This window comes from Alosa pseudoharengus, unplaced genomic scaffold (genome assembly GCF_046254945.1).
Source record: "Alosa pseudoharengus isolate Yale_2024_CS ecotype anadromous, Long Island Sound unplaced genomic scaffold, YU_APseudo_1.1 YU_APseudo_1.1_scf_14, whole genome shotgun sequence".
NCBI classification, from domain to species: Eukaryota; Metazoa; Chordata; class Actinopteri; order Clupeiformes; family Clupeidae; genus Alosa; species Alosa pseudoharengus.
Genome location: NW_027468609.1, coordinates 24,490,719 through 24,513,344, shown reverse-complemented (window position 1 = coordinate 24,513,344; position 22,626 = coordinate 24,490,719). Strand labels below are relative to the sequence as shown.

General features: G+C 46.2%; 1 protein-coding gene across 4 annotated transcripts in view; it reads right to left on the bottom strand.

Annotated features, from left to right (window-relative positions):
• mast4 (microtubule associated serine/threonine kinase family member 4) overlaps nt 1-22,626 on the bottom strand; it is a 110,128-nt gene that overhangs the window by 33,764 nt on the left and 53,738 nt on the right. For 2 of the 4 annotated variants that reach the window (XM_076284305.1, XM_076284308.1), the window contains one exon: nt 238-326. In XM_076284305.1, the coding sequence (XP_076140420.1) occupies nt 238-326 (89 nt within the window). Of the gene's footprint in view, nt 1-237; nt 327-11,274; nt 11,870-16,843; nt 16,925-18,762; nt 19,126-22,626 lie in introns of those variants that run through there. The other 2 variants (XM_076284307.1, XM_076284306.1) reach the window with 2 other exon arrangements.

The window sequence follows — 22,626 nt, the reverse complement described above, 5'->3', positions numbered from 1 at the left end:
GACATCAAAACAATGTCAGGGAGTGGGACACAACAAACACGCGCACACGCACACAGAATGCAAACACACTAAGAGAGACAAAACACAGTCAAACATGTACACGCACACTGTACATATGTAAATACACTCAGAGAAACAGGACACAGGACACACACACACACACACACACACACAAACACACACACACACACACACACACGCTCGCTCACACAGACCCACACACACACACACAATTACCTGTGTGAGATGAAAGGGGCGAGTGGGGTCGGGGAAGTGCTGAAGACTGACCACTTCCTATGAGGCTCTTTCTGTTGCTCGTCCTGCAGCTAGAAAAACAAAGAGACTAGTTAAAACCGGTGCAGCACAATGACACACCTTCAGGATCACTGGGACACATGAGCTGATCTGCTGCAGTCCAGTGTTCAGGACTACATACACACATACACACATACACACACACACACACACACACACACACATATACACACACATACACACACATTGTTCATCAGTACACTCTGTTAAAGGTCAAGGATAGATCCTCTGAACCATCACACTGCTTAATCAACTGTAAAAGACAAGACTGCTTAATAACCACAGATAGTCTATGAAAATAACACAGGGTGGAAGACATGGTTGAGTTCAATCGTTTCTTCACAGTTCATTTCACTTGCCGGTTGCACTAAAAGATTCACATAACTGTTGATGGGGCCTTTTAAAAGATAAAAAGAGAAGCCCTGAGTTTTTGCCTTGGTCTTGGACAATCATTGAACAGACAAGACTTTACTGCATCCGTTCCTTGCCCTCTTGTCAATTCCAACCCATCATCAAGCCGATGGATCCAAGAGATCACTGCAGTCTCTAGTGGAGGAGCGAGAGAGAGAGAGAGAGAAAGAGAGAGAGGAAGACAGAGGGAGCGAGAGATACTCCATTCCCCTGACATTAGTCAGTTATTAATAATGATAATGGTCCTCATTAGAGCCTCTGTTGCCCAGGAGATTAAGCTTTTCTGTGGATTATTAAACAAGCCAGCATCCTCCCTCTCGCACTCATCCACTCACTCACCCGCTCGCTCACTCACAGGCTCACACGGCCGCTAACACACAGACAGTGGTGTCATGCAAGGTCAGGACTCTGGACTAATGGCAGACGTGGTGTGGACATGCCACTGGAAAGAACACAGGGTGGCTGCGTCTGATGCAGGCAGTAAGGAAAAGGCTGTTGATTACTCAGAGGTAAACACAAGCGTGGCTTGCATGAAAAGGATGACGGGAACGAGGAGGGGGGGGGGGGGGGGGGTGAGGCTTGAAGTAACTCAAGCCATTAAAGGCAAAGATTAGAAGTGAATCGGTCTCTGACGCGTATGACATAGGAAGATTAATCAAGAATAATCAAGTACACTGTTTACCAGCATACTTCCCCACAATACGTCATATCAGCAAACCAGATAAGACTGCCTTCACCAGTTATTTTCATCAATCTTTATTATGATTAAAGTTAAGCGAGACAACATCAGATATGATTGAAGAGAACACAAAGTCACATGTCCACAGTTTACTGATCATACACAACATTTTATGGTTATAAACGTGTCATAAACATGTTCCCTGTGAGCCCTGTCCGAGACCGACTACAATCTCAAGTCGAACTTCTGCGTCCTACCACACCGACGCACTGAGGCATCAGGAAAAAGAAAAGACAAGGTCATCTTTAAAGCTGCGAGTGGTGCAGCCTCCCTGCCTCTGCAGAAAGCTCTAATGCTAACGTACCGTCTGGCTGTCCTCTTCCACGGCTTGTACCACTTATGGCTGCCCAGGTACTGCATCAAACTCACTACGTACACGTCCTCAAAGGATGGCCACATTCGCCCGGATGCTCACACGCTCTCTCCCATGCTCTGCGAAATGCTGCAGATGCCTCCAGAATGCTCTCCCCCCGAAATACGTAGAGAAGAAGGAGGAGGAGGGGGGGGGGTTTGGGGATGACGGTGTACTCCAAAACGTGTCCCTGCACGCCTCTTCTCTCTCTCTCTCTCTCTCTCTCTCCCTCCCTGCAGGTACAACCTCAGCTGCGATTGAAGGACAGCTATTGCGTGGCTGTGTAATGATATGCTTACCGCTTACAAAACAGATCCTATTAGCCGGGAGGCTTAATAGGGACACCCGAGTATCCTCCACCAGAGTCCAAACAACACTAAGTAAGCGTGTGTGTGTGCACATTTTTTTAATGAGTGCATGAATGAGCTTTTTTCTAAAATCTGCTGTGGGCAAGTGCATTACACAGTGCACATAACTATGAGGAACGGACGCTAAGCCTGGAATAATAGCGGCACAAGAGCAAGACACAGAGAGGTTCATTTTTGTATTTTTATTTGTGTTTTTGTCCAAAATGCACAGAGCTCATGCAACCCGCCTCATCAAGAGATGCTGCTGCGGCTGCAAACTGCTGCTACCGATACAGTCTGTGTTGGTTGTTTGTTTGTTTTTTGGGTCCTCCAGCCGCAGAAAAGCACAAAAACAAAACATGCGGAGACCCAGGCAAGGTCAGGTGCAGCAGTGGCGGCGACGGCTAATGTGATCAAACGACCCAGCAGCACCACTGGAGCGGCAGTTCATAGATCTACAGCACAACATTATCACATTAGCTGTGGTCAGGATGAGGAGAGGGAGAGAGAAATAGGGAAAGAGGCAGAGAGAAAGAGAGGGAAAGAGCGATAGGGAGAGAGTGTGTGACAGAGGCAGAGAGAGAGAGAGAGAGAAAAGTAAGGATAAAGAAAGTGAAAAGAGGGAAAAATGCAAAAGAACAGACAGAAATATAAACCCTAAAAAACTCGGCAAGAGTGGTAGAGAAGGAGAAAGCGCAATTCCTTTAGTATCAGACAGGCAAGGAGAAGATGAAACGAGGAGACAGAAGGAGAGAGGTAGAGAGTAGGAAGGAAGAGGAGAGAGGGAGATGAGGGATAGAGAGAGGGAGAAAGAGAGGGAGAAAGATGGTCCTGAATGAAAATGGGTACTGCATCAGCTGAGGACAGGGACAGCCAACAGTCAGTAAACGAGGGAGTGAGAGAAAGAGAGAGAGAGAGAGAGAGAGAGGGGCAGTGGGAGAGCGAGAGAGAGCACAGTCAGAGCTCAGGCTACATCACCCAAACCTCAACAGCGCTGCAGAATCAGGGCTCTTCACAGCCATTGATCAGACAGCGCTGAATGGCATCGAGTGTGTGCATGTGAGTGTGTGTGTGTGTGTGTGTGTGTGTGTGTGTGTCAGGGGAGACTACAGATGACATTGCAGAGCCCTTGTGAGTCTCTTCTCCTCTTAATGCTGGCTTTGCTGGAGACCATCTCTCACAACTGTCCAGCGAGGACTTGTCAATTTTAATTAGACTCGTTATTATTACCATTACTGCTGTAATTATCATCATCTTCAACGGAGAAAAATCTCTAAGCGTGACCTAATGATTACATCATTAATTAGTGTGAATGATGATATCATTTAGCAATACATGAAAACACTAAAATTCATATATGATGCCTGTTATGTAGATATTTTTACATGACTAAGTCAACAGGCCTTCTGCAGTACAGGAGCAGGATCGTCCTCCTGAACAAAAATATTACTGCACATGAAATGCCTGCCCCAAGACCTGTGCTCAATGCAGCACTCTCACATCCCTTACCGTACAACACAAACACTGGGATCTCTCTCTCTCTCTCTCTCTCTCTCTCTCTCTCTCTAGTGTCAGTGTCGTCTCTCGACTTGAAGGTCTTTCATTGCTTTTCACCCTGTCTGTCTCCATCTCCCTCTCCGTTCCTCTCTCTGTCGCTCCCCATATCGCTCCTGGTCGGTCTCTCTCTCCTTTCATTCCTAGTGCTAGTGTTGTCTCTCGTCTCTCAGGAGTGCCTACAACCTTTCATTGCTCTCCCTCTCTCTCATTAGTGCACCTACTGTCTGGCCCTCTCTGCCTCCATGTCTATCCATCTCTGTCTCCTCTTGCCCAGCTGGAGCTGAGTAAACATATTCATAATGGATGCCAAAGCCCCAGCTCAAACTGAAGCCGAACCCCAGCACTCAGGCGTCCGTTCGGGGCCCCGTGCAGAAGCAGCGGCAGCAGCAGCAGCAGCAGCAGCAACCCGGGCATCAGAGGTAGCGGGCACTGATCTGATAGACAGATTAATCTCCCGCTCTCTCTCGGCTTTAAAGGTTACAGGGCTGCTTAACGAGAAGAGCGAGGCAGACCGTCCTGGGCAGGGCTTGGCTGTCTGCGCAAATAATCACAGATGGAGACGGAGATCGGTTGATTATGAAACACTTGATATATGAAAATGGGATGCAGCTCCATAGATCACTGACCACAGCAAGGGCAATTTATTTATTTTTTTTGTTATTTTTCCATTTTGTTCTGATCAGAGTGGGCCAGGATCACCGAGTCAAGTAAGGAAAGGCAAGTCATAACGAATGAGAGCTAACTTGCTATGGGGTAAAATCATTTAATGTTGTTAGCTGTCTGGATTCTACTAGCTAAAGTTTGGTCATTGCAGACTGAAACTAGAAGCAGAGACCAGTACGGTCAAACACAACAGACAGGGAGGGTCCAGCAACAGGTGTGCTTGTCTGTTAATTGCTCCACTTTGAAGATAATCCTGTGGCAAAGTTTCTGTCTGATAACTGTCTGTTTATCTGTTAATGTTTACACTTGGCCTACCTTAATTGTAATTTACAGGAAACTCAAACAGATAAAGTCTACACGCCGTTATAACTGATCCTGATGCCTGGGCGACATGCAAAATCCAGTTAATGTATGTGGATTGCATGTTTGTCTGAGAGAGTGACATCAATCACAGTCATTTTAACGACTAGTTTAATGGTCCACCTTGGACATACAGTACCTGCATCAGTTAATCTTGACATGGATTCCATCTCATGAGATTTTAATGGGGGTAAATGAATAAGTAATGTGAGTGCGCTGTTGATGCCAGGGCCATCAAACTGCATCCTATGCATTTTCACACCAACACCACAAAGCGATAGCTCATAACAACAGCAATGTTCAAGAACATCCAGCACATGTCTTCCATAAAGGCTGACAAACAGCCCCAGTAAACAAAAGCCACCATGGAAACAACAATAACCAATAACCTACTGCAAATTTCAGTGGAAAGTTGACAACAGTTATGTTCAAGATGATAGTGACAAACAGAAACAAAAATGCATTACATGACAGAGTCAAATTTGTAAACTTCCCTGTTTGTAAAAAGGAGCTTAGCTTCCAGAAAAGAGTTGTCAGTGCTACTAAGAATTACAACCACACTTCCACATTTTTTCCACAGAGATTCCTTATGAATTACTTAACTGACCACCATCTCATTACTTTTACAATGACATTATAATATGCAGTACCTAATTCAGCTGAATACTACAGCTGCGGCCTACCTGAAAAAAAAAACTAATGCAGATTTTCTAGAAAAAATTTCGCTTACGCTTGCCCCATTCCGGACTCATGTGGTATCAGAAGGCCCTTTCCTTAATCCAGCCGAGGTCGATTTGTTAACTGATAATGTGATGAACTCATTACGCTCAACCCTTGATTCAGTAGCACCACTCAAAAAGAGAATAAGAAAACAAGTACAGTAAGGCGTGCTCCATGGTATACCACAGACAAAAACCCTCAAACAAACAGCGCGTAAACTTGAACGAACATGTGTCCAAACAAATTGGTGCCTTCTTGCATATGAATAAAATCCAAGAATTATATCAGTCTGGTTTCAGAGCTCACCACAGTACTGAATCAGCGTTAGTTAAAGTTTTTAATGACCTCCTCATCGCTGCCGATAATGGACATACAGTATATCAATATTGGTCCTCCTGGACCTCAGTGCTGCCTTTGACACCATAGACCATGACATACTACTCCACAGGCTTGAACATTTGATAGGCATTAAAGACTGAGCACTCGCTTGGTTTAGATCATACCTTTCTAACCGCAGACAATTTGTACAGGTTCACAATAAACCGTCTACCCAGACTATGGTAAAATATGGGGTGCCTCAAGGCTCAGTACTAGGGCCCCTCTCTATATGCTTCCCCTAGGCTCTGAAATTAGGAAACATGGCATTAAATTTCATTCTTATGCAGACGATACACAACTATACCTTTCCATAAAACCTGACGAATTAACTCCGTTAGCCAAACTTGACACATGTACAGTATAAGAGACATAAAGACATGGATGACAAATAATTTCCTGCTTTTGAACTCCGATAAAACAGAAGTCATGGTTTTAGGTCCTAAAAAGATGAGGGATATCCTACCCTCATCACAGACTACATTTACTGATCTTCGACTATCTTCATCCACAAGTGTTAAAAATCTAGGAGTTACAATTGACCAAGACCTATCACTAAATAATCACATCAATCAGATTACCAAAACTTCATTTTATCATTTAAGGAACATTTCAAAGATAAGGAAGTCTTTATCTTTACCAGACGCTGAGAAATTAATCCATGCTTTTGTCACCTCAAGGATTGATTATTGCAATATACGCTGGCTGCAATAACACCTGTCTAAAGAGCTTACAGCTTATACAAAATGCAGCTGCTCGCACACTCACTAGAACTAAAAAATATGAACATATTTACCCTATCCTGGCATCCCTACACTGGCTGCCTGTTAAAAGTCGCATTGACTTTAAAATATTACTTCTAACATACAAAGCCATTAATGGCCAGGCACCAGAATATATTAAAGATCTCCTAGTCCCATATAACCCACCTAGACCGCTACGATCACAGAATACTGGCCTCTGGTGCACCCCTCCTCTGGAATAATCTCCCTTCCTCAATTCGACTACCAGACACCGTCCCTATTTAAGTCTAGACTTAAAACATACCTCTTTACTGCCTCCCATAGTTAGGTATGGTGCGGTGTGGAACTTCACCCACCTCAGGGATTTTTGGAATGGACCACCCTGTTGAGTCCTCGTGTGACTGCCACCTCAGTCACGTGTGCGATGGTGGTCACTGACCATACCTGCACTGGTGTCGAATACCCCTCACCTCATGCTTTAGTTATGCTGCTATAGCATAGTGCTGTCATGCACTTTTCATGTGCCACGCCGTACAACCCCCCCCCCTCCCCTTCTCTCTCTCTCTCAACTCTCCCTCTCTTGCCTATTCTCACTATGGTATACTGTAACAATATATAGTACCACTGATTACTTATTGACATTAACCATTTTGATTTTCAGTAATACTAACCCACTCTACATCTCTCTTTCATCCCCCTTACTATGCCTCACTTGTGAGGTATATCACCAGTCATCAGCCATCCGTGTGTTTGGCCCTCCTCTCACCCATCTCACCTGAAGTCCCATCCTTGACTGCCTATTACTGTCCCCCTATCTGGATTCCTGGCCCGTACAGCCTAGCCACCCATCACCTGCCTATGACAACTCTGCCCAGATTCCTGGCCTGTCTGCCGACCCACCACATGCCCCTTGACAACTCCTTTCCCCTGGACAATTCCAACGCTGGACTATTTGAACTTTCTGTCATTAAATCAGGATTAATGCATTATCATACCGTATACGTATTCATCCCACCTCTTGTAACTTTCACCTCAGGTGCTTTAACCCATTTACTCCTAAAATGCCTGCTAAAAACGCCTATAGAATCCTATGGCATTCTAGACTAAATAACCTTATTTCCTGAGGGTTTTCTGAAAACATACTAAAAATTGTCAACGTCTACCAACATTTAATAGCTAAGCCTCTGTAGCACCTAAAAACATGAAATAAAAAGCATGCTGCGCTACGCAGCATCCAGCGGGAGGGTCAATGTTGCGCTACGCAGCATCCAGCGGGAGGGTCAATGTTGCGTCATGCAGCATCCAGCGCGAATGGGTTAAACACCATGTCCTATTCTCTACACCTGACTATCATATGCATTTGTCATGTATACAGACTTTACTGTCCTGTATTAGACCCTAGGCAGATGGATCAGGCCCTTGAGTCGTGGCTCTGCTTGTGGTTTCTTCCTATATGTATCTCTAATTCTAAGGAGTTTTTCCTCACCCCTGTTACCCATGGGCCTTCTTTTCTTTTCTTCCTTTCTTTTCTTTTTTGTTTTCTCTGATTGTCTACACTCTGTAAAGTGCCCTGATACATTTGTAATGTTTTGGCGCTCCATAAGCACAATAAATTGAAATTGAATTATGAATTACTTAAACTGATCTCCAAGTCTAGCACCAAAACAGCTGCTATGTTAGGAACATCGACTCACTCACTATATAGTCTACTATTTAGTGAATCACTATGTATGTAGTGGTCATTCACCATATATAGTGGAGTCTATGGTGGGTGAGTGCATGGTCCAAATACAGCCAGTGACACCCAAGACACCCAGGGAGAACAGACACCTTGGGAACAGGTCCATGCCATATCTGGGCCACAACCGGGCCACCTCTGCCTCCCACTCTCAGCTGCTCTCTCTGAGATGGCCCAGCTTGAATAAATCAGCGCTTTGATGTCAGTCTGAGAACTGCCCTCCTCTCAAGGCCGTTAAACACTGCAGCAAAGTGAATAATATCCGGTTCACAGGTGCCCAGTGACGAGAGAGAGAGAAAGAGAAAGAGAGCAGGGATCAGGTTTAACTGTCTATTTATACATGTCCTCACCAATTACACACACGTAAACACAGTGTGCGCTTCGACTTAAGACGGCTTTGCTATTTGCTCTTTCATCACACCATAACAATCTTAAATGTTCGAGATGACTTTCACACACACACACACACACACAATGTTCAGTTGTCATTTCCCCCCCTATGTTCTCATCTATTGAGGTCACACTCCAGAAATAATAGTCCACTACTGCGGAGGAACACTTGAACTCAAGCCTTCCTCTGTCGGCTTAACTCTACGCTGCAAGTGTGAATTTTTGATCAGGATAAAACCGCAATTGTGTTTAAATGGTGTTTAAAAGCAAGCCACGACAAAGGAAGGCGCCTTTGGCAATGGCGTTGGGGAGAAGTAGGCCAGCATTCTAACTATACAGCCGCTCGGCAGTGCAGACGCATGTGAGGATCCAAGACGTCCATGCTGGATCTGCACAAATCTACGATGCAGAGCGCAAGAGAGAGAGCAATAGAGGAAGAGGAAGAGATAAGGAGAGAGAGAGAGGGAGAGAGAGAAAAATTATTCTTTTGGCTCAGTGTTTGTCTCTATTTCCTGCACACAAAAACAAAACAAAAAAAATCACCGGCACTGCATTGCCATCCAATAACTGAGCCATAATCATGTCATAATAAAAAGAGCAATGAATTCAAATGAAGACAAAGAAGCGGAAAACAAAAACATACACAGACACGCACACACAGGCACAGACAGACACAGATACACACACACACACACTATACCCCTATTCACACCGCTAACATCAGAAGCTGAGTAGGCACAACAATCTTTCCCTACTATTCATCCCACAGAAATGAAAGCACCGGGGCTGCTTAGAGAAGAAAAAGAGCTTGATTTGTTTTGGGGGCATATTTACATGAGGCTTTCAATAGCCGTCTCGCTTTGTAAACGCTTCCACTTTGGCAGAGAGTCCTTACACAGGTCTTCTCTTATCTCCTCATGTGTCTACATCGCAAAAGGGGGTGAAAAAGGAAGGAGGGAAAAAGAAAAAATCAGGACGGCTGATTGTTGTTGTTTTTTTTCTTCTGTGGACAAGACTTCAGAGCTCTGCAAAGTCAGGTGAACTGACGTCAGCAACTTTTACATACACCAGCAATAACCACACACACACACACACACACACACACACACACACACACACACAAACTGACAGGCAGGGAGTTTGAGATGAAAGAGAGGAGACACACACACACACACACACACAGAGGAAGAGAAACAGGACACTAAAATGAAGGCAGCCAGAGATTATTCCCAGTGCTACAGCTCTCATTATCCAGACCGCTGCTCTGCTTGCTGCATTGTGGGATACGCGTTTCCTTCTATTAAGGTCAAATCATAGCAAATCACAGTATTGGCAAACTTTTGCGATGATGCAAGGGATTACGCAACCAATATCAACTCATTTTGTGCCGATTATCCACGGACGACTGGGCACACACAGTGGTTTGCGCAGAGTTCGTGGAGGTCAAGTCATTCACAAAAGCTTGACTCGGCGAACTGGTGAGAAAGCTTGCTGGAGGACACAGAATCTGTAGCGTACGTCTGAATCTGACAGGAAAAGAATCTAACGCCTACAGTACTTTAACATTCGCTGCAGATGAAATAATCCCTAATAATCTTCAAAAGATAATCTGGCTAATACAGGCTCACTGACAGGGAGTCATTCCACCCCTTTCAGTGGAAATGAAATGGTGAAGTGTCCATTCGCAACCCCAACTCCACATAAGATCAGATCCGACGGCCAATACAGTGATAAGCACAGGCTGTACTGTACAGTAATGTATTGAACATGCTGTGGAAGAGATGAAGCAAATCCATGGGGGCTTTAAGCTTCTCCCTCGCTGCTATAAAATAGGTCATGGCAGGGATTTAAAAATATGAATATGGTCGAGGACAAAAGGCAATGAAGTTAGCACATGCAACTCGCTGACTTGGTGAAGGAGCGAGAAGCCGCAAAACTGTTCGGTTGGCATCTTTGACCCGGCTCGCACACCAGTGTCATAAAGGCAGAGACAGGACCTTCCTTGGAAGGTCAGTGACCCCAATTTGAAGGGTTAAGTGAGGTTAAGTTAAAACATTCATCATTCTGAGTAAGACAGTCCATTTGGACACACAAACAAACAATTAGGACAAAGCTATCTCAGTAGTTAATGTTTAAAGCGCCTGGTCACTACGGACAACTGTCCTAGTTGAAGGATAGGGAAATAAAGAACTTCACAATGGCCTGCTGATCACACTGGCACGCCTTTTGTCCCTGGAAACGAGGCGAGGTAATTAAAAACCCTGTTTGTAAACATCCTCTCAGCGCGGCGAATGGGTCAACCGATAATGCCACGATAAGGATCACCCATTCATTCCTCACGGAGACCTCACAATGGAGGAAAAGAAAATCACACACACAATGGGTCAAGCAACACCCAACGTATTGTTTGAGTAAGCGACCAACTTCTCACACAGCTTTGGTTCTCTTTAAAAACATTTAGCTTCCCATGTCACCTGAGACAAGGGGGCGAGGAGTTCGACAACACGGACACCCTGAACTTAAAACGCTGTGGCAGAGTGATGAGGATGGAAGACTCTGGTTACCTCTTGGAGCGTCGAAGGCGAGCACCACTAAGGAAGTGTGGCATGGAAAAGTTGGAGAGCATCGTCCACAAGCTGGCGTCCGACATGGCGTCCAGGTCATGCCAGCACGGCGCCCCGGGGTGCCTCAGGAAGCCGGGGGAGGAGAAGCGCCTGGCGTCGCCGGGCAGGGACGCCGCGCGTCCGCCCGAGCAAAAAGTGTCCCGGTGGCTCGTCCTCGCCGCGGCACAACCGTCCAAGCCCAACTTGACGTGTGCCGACACATCTGCAAACAGCTGCGGCATGCAGAGGCAGGAGTGTGGAAGCGGGACAGCCTGTCCCCCCCTCTTCTGCTGTCCTCCCGGGGGGTGTCCTCAATCACAAAAGCCTCCACGTCCAGTGGGCGCTGATTGTGGTCATAATCCCCTTTCCTCTTTCCTTACTTCCCTTTTCCTATCCTTCTCTCTCTCAGTCACAATAACATCCGTTTCTGGGCTGAGATGAAAAATATCCTTAGTCAAGAGACTTGTGTTTGTGCGCGTGAGTGTGTGTCTTCCTCTCTCTCTCTCTCTTCCTGGCTTGGTCTAAAGTCTGTCTCACTCACTCCTTCCCTCTCTCTCTCTCTTGGTCTCTATCTATCCTATGCACGGCTCAGCCACTTCTCTCAGTCAGCTGAAACATGCTCCATATCATGTAACAGGCACCTACCACTTCCCACCCCGAGCAGGGGGGAGGAGGAGTCTAGTGAGTCAGATCAGGCACTGCATCATCAGGGCGCCACATGGAAGCACGACGCATTCAGCTCCACTCTGCGCACTTGCCCAACCTGGCAACTCTGATCCCTGTAGGGGCTGGCTTTCCTATAGCTGGCCCGTTTGATGTGGAAATTCAGTGCTTTTCAGCGGCCCTTCCTCCCTCTCTCTGCTTTCTGAAACGGAGCAAGGGGGTGTTTTTTTTTTTCTCTTCCCCTCCCTCCTCACTCTCTCTGCTCGGTTCATTGCAGACGGACGTGCATGCTGTCCGGCCCGGGTGCAGAGTGATGTGGTACGTTCCCGCACTTTTGATCTCTCGCACACCTGTCCGCCAATCTGGCCTCTTGGCAGATCATACGAACAGAAGAAAGAACAGAGCATGGGCAGGCTAACCCCCCCCCCAATACCCCCCTCCCCTTTCTGTACATCTCCCTCTGTCCAAAGTGCCCTCTATCTCTTTGTCTCTCAGTTTCTCTCTATTTTTGTGCTCTCTCTCTTTCTTTCTCCCTCTTTCCCTCCCTCTCTCTTCTCCTTGTCAGCTGACAGACGAGGCCAGGCGGTACCCCCCCCCACAAACAAACACTTCCCACCGACCTCTAGCACCACCACTGGTCTTGACAATTAGCTGTTGAATGTGTTCCCATCCCCCACCTCCCGAGCCCTCGGCTCGCGCATGAGTGGACGGAAGGGGCCGAGGAGAGAGGGGAAGAGGGCAGAACCTACAGTAGCCTGATATGGTGGCGTGTAGCTACAAGCCCAGGAGCATACGACTGAGCTGTGTGTTTGTATGTGTGTGTTAAGTATGTGTGTGTATGTGTGGGGGTGTATGTGTGTGTGTGTGTGTGTGTGTGTGTGTGTGTGTGTGTGTGTGTGTGTGTGTGTGTGTGTGTGTGTGTGTGTGTGTGTGTGTGTGTGTGTGTGTGGTGTTTTGTTTGGACATGATCCTATTGCATATCTATGAGGTTACCTGTAGTCTTGATTCAGAGAAACACTCAAACATTAACTGGGCAATGAGGGAGGGGGTGGTGGTATTCAGAGTGTTTAGGAGATGAGACCGATTATAAAAAAAAGCGCTGAGATAACAGGCTTGTTAACAACAAACAAACAAACAAACACCACCAAGCACACATACACACACACACAGTGTCTAAAGTTCCCTGATGTGGAAAGGAGTCTCATGACTCCATTGGTCTTATCTCTTATGCTGAGCCAATGACTTGTAAGCACTCTAGACCACAACCTGACACACACACACGGAGTGGTGTGACGGCACCACATTCTAAATACGGGTGTGTGGTGTGGCACTCTGATTCCGTGCCCCAATTAAAGCGAGGGTGATTCAAAGGCACACGGCCGCTAGAACCGATTCACACGGGTGTGTACCTGACTAAGGGTGACTGACACCTCAGAGTGTGTTTCCCTGACCTCATCTGATGACCCGTTTCCTTGAACATGTTGCTGATCGAAAAGCTTGGCAATGACAGCCCAACACCATAGCACAACCATTCCACTATTCCTCAATGTCCTCAGCTTTCTTTTAACCAGAGCCAACAATGAAAAAGCCAGAAAATAAATGTATAAAAATCACCACCATCAGAACACATGCCATTTTATGCTAGCAACCACTATGAAATGCAAACACTCTCGGTGAAAATGAGGAATTATTTGAAAATGGGGGAGAAGATACAACCACCCTATTATCTAGAGACACTAACGATATTTACGCATGAATGCTTTTATTAGTAACTTTGACACTTCGCCTGTGCTCCTCTAGATGAGATTATTAGCAGTGTAATTACATCTGGGGGGATTGAGGCAGTGTCTTACTTAAAGGGCACCCTCGGTATCAGCAATAGGCGTCAACACAGTGGAAGCTTGGGGTTAAGAGGCAAGAGGTTTCTTCAGCAGATTGTATCAGTATTAAAGAGACTCATGAGAGTCTTAGATATGCGTCATTCGCTGTACTATAAGATTATGATAAGTAGGAACGAAGATCACAAATTAATTTAGGAAAATGAGGAAGAGGACAACAGGCCATATGCATTTAGCAATAAGCTGTGGTGATACGGGGATAATTTTACTGTTCAGAGTATATAATAATATTAAATACATGTTAGTTAAATAGATGAAAATAAAGTTAAATAAGAAGAACAAAATTATTTGAGCAATTGGCATTAAAAACCATAAAATGAACAGTCTGCCTAGTTAGGCCTAGGGAAAGTGGATTCAGATGTGGATGTGGATTCAGATGTGGATATCTGTGAAGGATCCTACTGTGCATTCTGGGCCTGTGCCTGTGCTCAGCATCTCTACTCCCATCCCTCCAGAACCTTCCATCACTGCTGCTCCGTTTACTGTCATTCCAGCACTGTGTTTGGGCCTTTCTGTCATCTGGTTGTTTGTGTTGTTTTTCTGCATGACGAGCTGGCAGCCGATGTTTTTATGAGAAACTTGGACTGGATTGGATTAGTTGCTGTAGTTGATTTTTATCCCTGTCTGTACACTCCCATTTAAAAGAGAGAGAAAATGTGAGAACCAGAGAACAGAGAGAGACAAACAGGCATATTTTGCCTTTCCCTATTCTCCATTTATCCCAATTTATTTTGTTGTTTTTTTCCGCTGTCCCTGCCATTTACTGTTCTGTTGGGCTTCATTTTTACGATGCAAATATTGGTTGTGTTTATGACTTTGTCAGTTTCCTCTCCGGGAGCTGCTGTTGTTGTCTTGTTGTGGAACACTAGGCTCAGGCTGGAGAGGGGGGGCGGGAGGTGTGTGTGTGTGTGTGTGTGTGTGTGTGTGTGTGTGGGGGGGGGGGGGGGTGAGAATCACCGGCCATCTCTTCTTCAAGCTCTCTTTTTTCCAGTAAACGAACAGACAGGATGAGTAAAACAAACAGTGGAGAGTTTACACATGTCGCTGCTGGGTTGCTTCTCGGGGGCACTTAACGTTGATCTGCCCAGCACCACTTAGCCATTTAGCAACTACTAACTTCTGGGGGGTGGGGGGGTGGAGGTAGCCAAGGCCTCTGAAAACACAGCAATGGAATAAATACAGCAATGGTGTAATGTTGCAACAGTGTTATCTGGCTTTAAATGCACCGTCAAACTACCAAGAAAACATTTCAAAACAATTACCTTCCAGCAGGCATTCACTGCTGCTGAAAACATTTTCAAGATGGCTACAGAGAGCGTTAGAGCCTCCCGGGTACTTAAAAATGCCCTATGTCGGTTCTGATTGCAAGCGACTATAATGAGGCTAATATGAGTACAGCTCAGGACTGTACTTGGCTCATTCTACAAAAATTGAATGGAGGAGGTTTGGGTCTCGCATAGGTGAAGAAAGTGGGTGTCAAATCAATGTTCCATGTTGGAAAAGTCTCCTGCCAAGATCTCGCATCGCAGTAAATAACAATCACACAATTGCTCTTTTTTTTCCTGCTCTCTCCTGGTATATTTGCGAAACCATATCCAGGTTGAACCCGTCAATTAAGTGAGCAGCACTAAAATTACCGGCAATTGTGATCCATTAGTTCCATGTACCCAATGAACCAGACAGCTATACACTCTGCAATATGAAACATGAGAGTTTGCACACTAGTGCAATGCTATAATACAATGCTAACATGCAGTCAGTGGTATCAGGTTGTCACATCTGGCAATCAATATCATTTCACAAATCATCTCATAAAAGATTCACTATTTACAATACAAAGCCAAGATACTTTTTAATAGAGATGTATGCACACCACACAAAGAGACTCACTGCATTACGGTTTCATTGTCAAGTACAAGATGAAAAGGTCTACTGTGTGTTGGCTGTGGGCTCTCACCATCCATGAGACTTCAGAGAGGAGACACAGGGGGCATCAACTCTGTTGACCTTCCATTCCCACAACTTCAAAAAGCCCAGAGCCACGCAACAAGCTATTGCATAAACACCGGCCAATCAAAACCGCAAAACCACAAAAGAGTCCAGGCTCGATGACCCAGTTCCTTTGCGAACCCAAAGATACGTATTTCTGGAACAAAAGGACGATTCACAGGCCTTCTCCAAAGCAAAAAGCTCCAGGCAAGCATCATTAGAGAGTGGGGAGAGGATTCTGGGATTGACAAGAAGAACGTCAGTATCAAGACACACAGTCACAAACCCATTCAAGGTGTTTTTGAGCCATACAAAAATTCACCATGTACTGTAAAACCAAGCCATCACAGACACATAACAATCTTATTAAGCTTGCTGTTCACGGAGCCCATGATTAATTCCATCTCTCGTCCATCTTTCCGTCTCCATTTTTATGTTTATTAAAATATGCTCAAGTGTATCATGCAAATCATGCAAATAATTGAGAAAACAGACCCAGTTTTGCATTTGCGTGCATAAGAGTTTCATTTAGACCATCATAAATTTCCAGCTCAACCACCAGTTCTGGAAACAATGATCCTTGGCCGTTCTTTTCAGCTCAAGAGTTCAATTGTGAATTCTATAAATCCTACTTTGCACTTAAAAGAGTGGGCAAAAAAGCAGATCACACAGAAAGAGAGAGAAAGAGGGGGGGGGGGGGGTTCACTGAGAATATTACATAAGCCGTGACCCTGTTTCACTAAACCCCTACTCAAAAGCCGCAAAATCAAATGCACAACGAGTAAACAAAGGTAACAAGAGAGAGTTATTGTTTTTTTTTTTGGTCTTGTCAAAAATATGTTTCATTTTATGACCCTTGCACAAACCTCAATCAACATGGCTCCTTTGCCCATCCATTCAATCCGCCAAAAGAAGGACAAAAACAAAAAAAAGACAAGAAAACGAATCAAGATGGCCATATTGAAACAGCTCGCTCTTACCTCCAAAAATGAAAGGCGTGCAACGGGCTGCAAGGACTGCAGGGGCTCGTGGGAGTTGGGCTCAGACTTCTGGGAGTGAGGCTGGAAGAAGTTAAATTGAGTTTCGTAAATGGTCATTTCTTCAGCATGAACGCCTGGATGGCATGGTGGGTAACAGTGGTGGGGTGGTGGTGACTGAGGGTTCAGACAACGGCACGCTCATATGCAGAGACATACTCTACTTGGCATACATTAACCACAATGCAGCATCACACAGCAGCAGAGCACGTTATTTATCAAAACACTGACTAACTGACTGTATGTATGACCACCTTGATGGTGTTTTGGGAACATGTTACCACAGCTATCCTCAGGTTCTTCTGAGAGGGTGGTGGGGCAGTGAGGGGCTAGTTATGCACATCCACATAGGTGGACCATTAAAACGAAGCCAGAGGGGGCGAAAGGGAGGGAGAGCTCCTTTAAGGGGAGCCAGAAACACTACGCAGTTTCTGCAACAGTGCCCTCCCCCCCTTTAAACAGCAGAAATCAACCCAAAACCTGAATAGAAATACTCGATTAAACCTAATCACACACTGATTGACTACAAAGAGTAAAAAGTAAAACAAAAACACACTGTCAAGTGGGGAGCGGAGTTTGAAAATTGAGATAAGGCAACAGCCATTGTGGGTAAACAATGACCTAGACGCTCCGTCTCTGCTCAGACGCATCCAACATGCGAGTTCCAGCTTGACAACGTCAGCATGTGATGGAGGCTGTACTCGGCTGAGCTGCCCAGTAAACGCATATGAGGCGGGGGTTGGGGAAAGGGAGGCAGACGCCTGTGTCGTTATTGACGACCCACATCAATCCAATCAAGCAGACCTGAAAATGCTGAGCTAGCCCCCACTAACCTACCCCCAACCCCCACTTCTGCATCCACTGAGCAGAGTTCTCGGTCTCCATAGTGATCTGCGTACTGATGCAAGTGCAAGGTAAACATGTGTCTTTGTGACCTTAGAGATCCTGAAAAGGACACACGCTGCGACTAATCCCCTTTAGTTAGCAGCGATCCCTCACGGCTGCATATGGCTCACATGTGCAGCCCAGCCTGGTTAAACTGTTTGGGTGTCGTTGCCCTGATGCTGCAGCGACTGTTGCCGTTGTTGTGTTGTGATGGTGGTGGCGACTATGGCTGTGACTTTGGTTGCAGCTGTGTCACTGGGCAGTGGTCAGGCCCTTTCCACAAGGGCACTTCACTGCTGCCTAACAGCGCTATTGATCACAGTGCTTGGGGGAGGGAGGGGGGGGGGGTCTGACCAGCTGATCAACACACGATCAGGGTGATTAGGCGAGGTGTGGTAAACAATACGTGTGCATCAATGCTAAAGACTGTGCATGTGCGATTGTGACTGTGTGAGTGTACATGTGTGTGTGTGTGTGTGTGTGTGTGTGTGTGTGTGAGTGTGCCCATGTGTGTCACCATAACCAGGCAGCCAAGATAAACAGCTGCAGCAATCCCAGGGCTTGAGGTTGACAGACGAGCAACAGAGACACACAGAGACACAGACACACACAAACACACACACGAGCGCTGTTGCTAGCTAACTGCAGAGTATATTCTGATCGCACTTGCTGCTGTTGCTGCGGATGCTGCCAGTGTGTCAATGCTGCTGCTACCTTCACACACACACACACACACACACACACACACACACACACACACACACACACACACGCATAGTGACACACGCATAGAAGGCTAAACCCCAACATGCTGTCGCTAGCTGGCAGAAGGAAAACACACAGACTGCAGGCAGATGACCAGACGTCTGCCGCCAAGATAAACGCAACATAAGCGCATGAAGAGACAGCAACACGAGAGACACAGAGCGAGAGCAAGAGAGAGAGACGGAGGAGGGGGAATACGTGTATATACTCACTCCAGCGTCAGCCCCGGAATCCTCAACCTCTCCCGCTGGGCTTTCATGGCTCCAAAGCAGCGCTGGCTGTCTCTATTGTGCGCATGATACGGTCAGCCCTTCCTGCACCCCCATTTCCACTGACAAAGAGCCAGAGCCAGAGTCAGAGTGTGAGCGTGAGCGTGAGCTGCCGCGCAGGAGAGAGGGGAACTGGTGAGTGCACTCGAGAAAAAAAAAAGAGGGAAGGAAAAGAAGGAGGAGAAGAAGGAGGGGTAAAACCCTCTTGTGGGTGTTTTTTTTCCCTCTCTGTCTCCCCCCGCCCTCTTGCTGGTTCAACTTCCACCCTGAGCTGTCAGATGAGCGCGTTGGACGCCTGTGGAGGGGCTATGGAGGCTGGACAATACACCCCCCTCCCTCTCCCTTTGCTGTGTCTCTCGCTCGCTAGCTTGCTCTCTCGCTCTTTCTCCACCTCCTCCCCCCCCTCTGTCTTTTTTTTCCCTTCCCCTAAGACACGCCCCCTTTCTGCCTCTCTCTCTCTCTCAGAGACTCAAACACACACTCAATCACACACTCAATCACACACACACACACACACACGTTTGGTTGTGCTTCAGCCCAGCCTCCTGCACACACACACAGAGTCTTGCATCATCATCCCGGTAAACACACTCCCTCACACAGCATGGGCTCCACAGGCAATGTGAGCGCCACAGGCAGGGAGACTTTCCCTGACGCTTCACAAAAACAGACGGCCTGCTGCCAGCCTGCAACCAGGCTCATTTTTGCTTGGTCATGAGCGTACAGCAGAGTTTGGTCAGAGACCCCAGATGGAGGAGTGTGACCAGAGAGGAAAATGCCCTATATGTACAGTATGTATGCATCATATGTACCATATGATCATGCTGAGGGAACCCGCCATATGTATTGTATTGTGAAAGGTACATGTGTTTATGCAGCATATCTTAATGTATGGCTATGCTGTGACTGATTCAAGGCAGACAATACTTGAATGTGAGTTTGTGTTAAAAAGTGGGTGTTTTGAAATAACTGTTAAATCATTCAAGGTCAGCTTACAGCAAGATGTGAAACTGATCTTCCTCAAACATATCCTCCTAAGAAGATCCATCTAACATGTGCAGCCTTCTAGAAGATTCTGCAGTGTGTGTTGAATTAGACTCATTGAGGACAAAAGGTGCTTAGAGATTGCAGCTCTAATGAGCTTGCGAATCGCAAAGCGGAAAAGCCACGAGTTTCTGGTAAAGACTTGATAATGGGATTCAGCAGAGTAGGAAAACAGAGCTTAACTCTCAAGTAGGTAGTTAAAATGTCTCATTTGACTGAACAACAACTGACGAGTTGCAACCTTAAGAACCCCCCTCCCCCACACACACACACACACACCTCTGGCCATTATACAGTAGGCATGTACGGACACTCAAATCCAGCAGACGCACGGTACTCCCCTCTACCCCTGTAGCCCATGTCCAGAGGGAGCCGAGGGCCTCCGCCTCTCTTCGCTCTGACACTAAGTTCTGCCGCATCTCCGCACCACATGAATTGTTGATGCTGGTGCCCGGCGTGTTCGAGGAAATGCGTGTTTGTGGCTGACAGCTTACATTGCATCACCGCGGCATAATGGTGTCAGCCTGCTGAAGAAGCAGCAGCAGCAGCATCAGCTGCAGCAGCAACCAGCAGCCAGCAAACTAACTGGGGCATGACAGATGGTAGAGAGAGAGAGAGAGAGGGGGGAACGAGGGAGAGAGAGAGAAAGCAGGGAGCAGGAGTAAGCACCTAGACAAGTGCTGCTGGGGCGGCAAACATGGTAGGCCAAGTCTCCAACCAGCCAGCTAATGCACTCAATCATTCATCCATTCGCACTGGGTAGACTTCCACTAGGAGAGACGAGGTTGTCCCTTTCCAAGTTCTCCCTTTTCAGAGAACTCGACTGGTTAACTATGCATCAGCAGCAACAGGGTGAAGCACACAATTATGTTAAGGGAGGATTATGGTTGGAACATAATAACAGTGTTACGACACTTATTGATCATATAATATAATAAGAGGGAAGAGTTTGAATCAAGTTTTACTGTGCACGGTACAAAGGGTTATTATTTGCCAATGCTAACTAAAAAGAGTCCTTTTTAGAGGATCTGGAAATGTTTAGTAGTTGCAGCAAGAGGAGGTCAGCATTTACCATGAATAGATCCGAACTAGCTACCATGTTTCTTGAAGCCTGGCCCCTGAACTGACCTAGGCTTAGCTCTCCGATTCAGTATTGCTACACAGCCCACTTACTCCTGACCTGGAATACTGTAGCTTGTTTCACTTCAACCACATGTGCCGCCTTGTGCAATGCCTTCAAAGCATTAGAGAATTAGTGTGATTTCCCTCAATCACTCCTTACAAAACAAACAAGAGCCGGGCCTGCCCTCTCCCCTGGCACAAAACGTTGTTAACCAAAGCCAAACCAAATTCTAGCATCTGCATTCTGAGCCAAAACAGCATGATCATGTTGGAGGATTAACATATGGTGAGCCTCTGCCTAGTATACAAATTTTGAGTAACTTGGACTAGTGTTTTTTGAGTTATGTGAGAGAACACACACATAGACAGATTAGACCGATTATCATACCCTCTTCCCTTCTCCTGGTGGCGAGAAAATTAATAAATGACTTTAGAAAAACTGTTTACAGGATACAAGGATAGGATATAAAATATTTATGGACAGGACATAAAATATTTATGTATTAAAACAGTAATATACACACTACATACAATACCATTCGTTAAAGAGTCTGACCACCTGTTCCAGATTGCACATCGATGACACTGAATACACGGTAGCCAGCCATCAGTGTATCTGTTTGGTTTGCGTGTGTGTACTGTATGTGTGTGCGTGTGTGTGTGTGTGTGTGTCCTCATTGCACCCTCCTGCACTATGTCAGACAAACAATCAAATTGGCGCTGCTCTGTCAACAGTGTGCGGTTGGCACTTCACCACTCGCTACCTCGCTGCACCTCAGCCCAGGCAACCATCTTCAGGGTCCCTCGGCAACAGTCAACAAACCGCTGGCCATCTTTACAAGCACATCCATCATCTGGAGTGGCCGTTTGTCACGCCGGGCCGCTTCATAAATCACCAGCACAAATGCCAAAGATTCACTGACACGCCGTCTCTCTACCCAGTTTCTCTGGCTGGGTTTGCATTAGACTAGAGGACCAGGGAGAGGACTACTATTGACTACACCCGAGCATAAAAACGACAACATTTCACTGTCAGGAGAGTTTTTCTCCTGTGCTCCACTTTCCCTCCATTGTTCCCAGTGTGAATAGGTGGTATTCTCTTGTATCTACAGCAGTGAGAAGGGCGAGAGCAGGATGTGCTATTCTTTCGCTGAAAAGGAACGGGAGGCAGCAACAAAGCGTATGAAGGCAGAACTTCAATACAACACTGGGAGGGGAGAGGAAAAGTCATTGACGAAACAACAGGGAGTTGTTCTACAGTAGTTTTAGGAGTCTCCTCTCCCCAAGGTATAGACAACACAATACAATACAGTACAATACAATACAACACTCCTGTACCAAGAGTCCAGTATGTCCAAATGATCTTCAACGAACATGCTACTGTTGAACAACTAGTGTGTATAGGAGAAATAGTACAACCAGTAGGGGGAGCTCTTTATCCTAGTCCAGTTCCAAATGAGTTAGTGGGGCTTGGTGGTGGTCAGGATGCATGGCGGAGATTCACAGGGAACAGATGTCCCCATTCCCATGTCCAGGCCAAATGCCAAGCTCTGATGGGGAAAATATTTCACCTGTGTGGACAAGAACAGACTCATCGCTCTCTTTGTCTCTTTCCATCCCTCTCCCTGTCTGTCTGTCTGT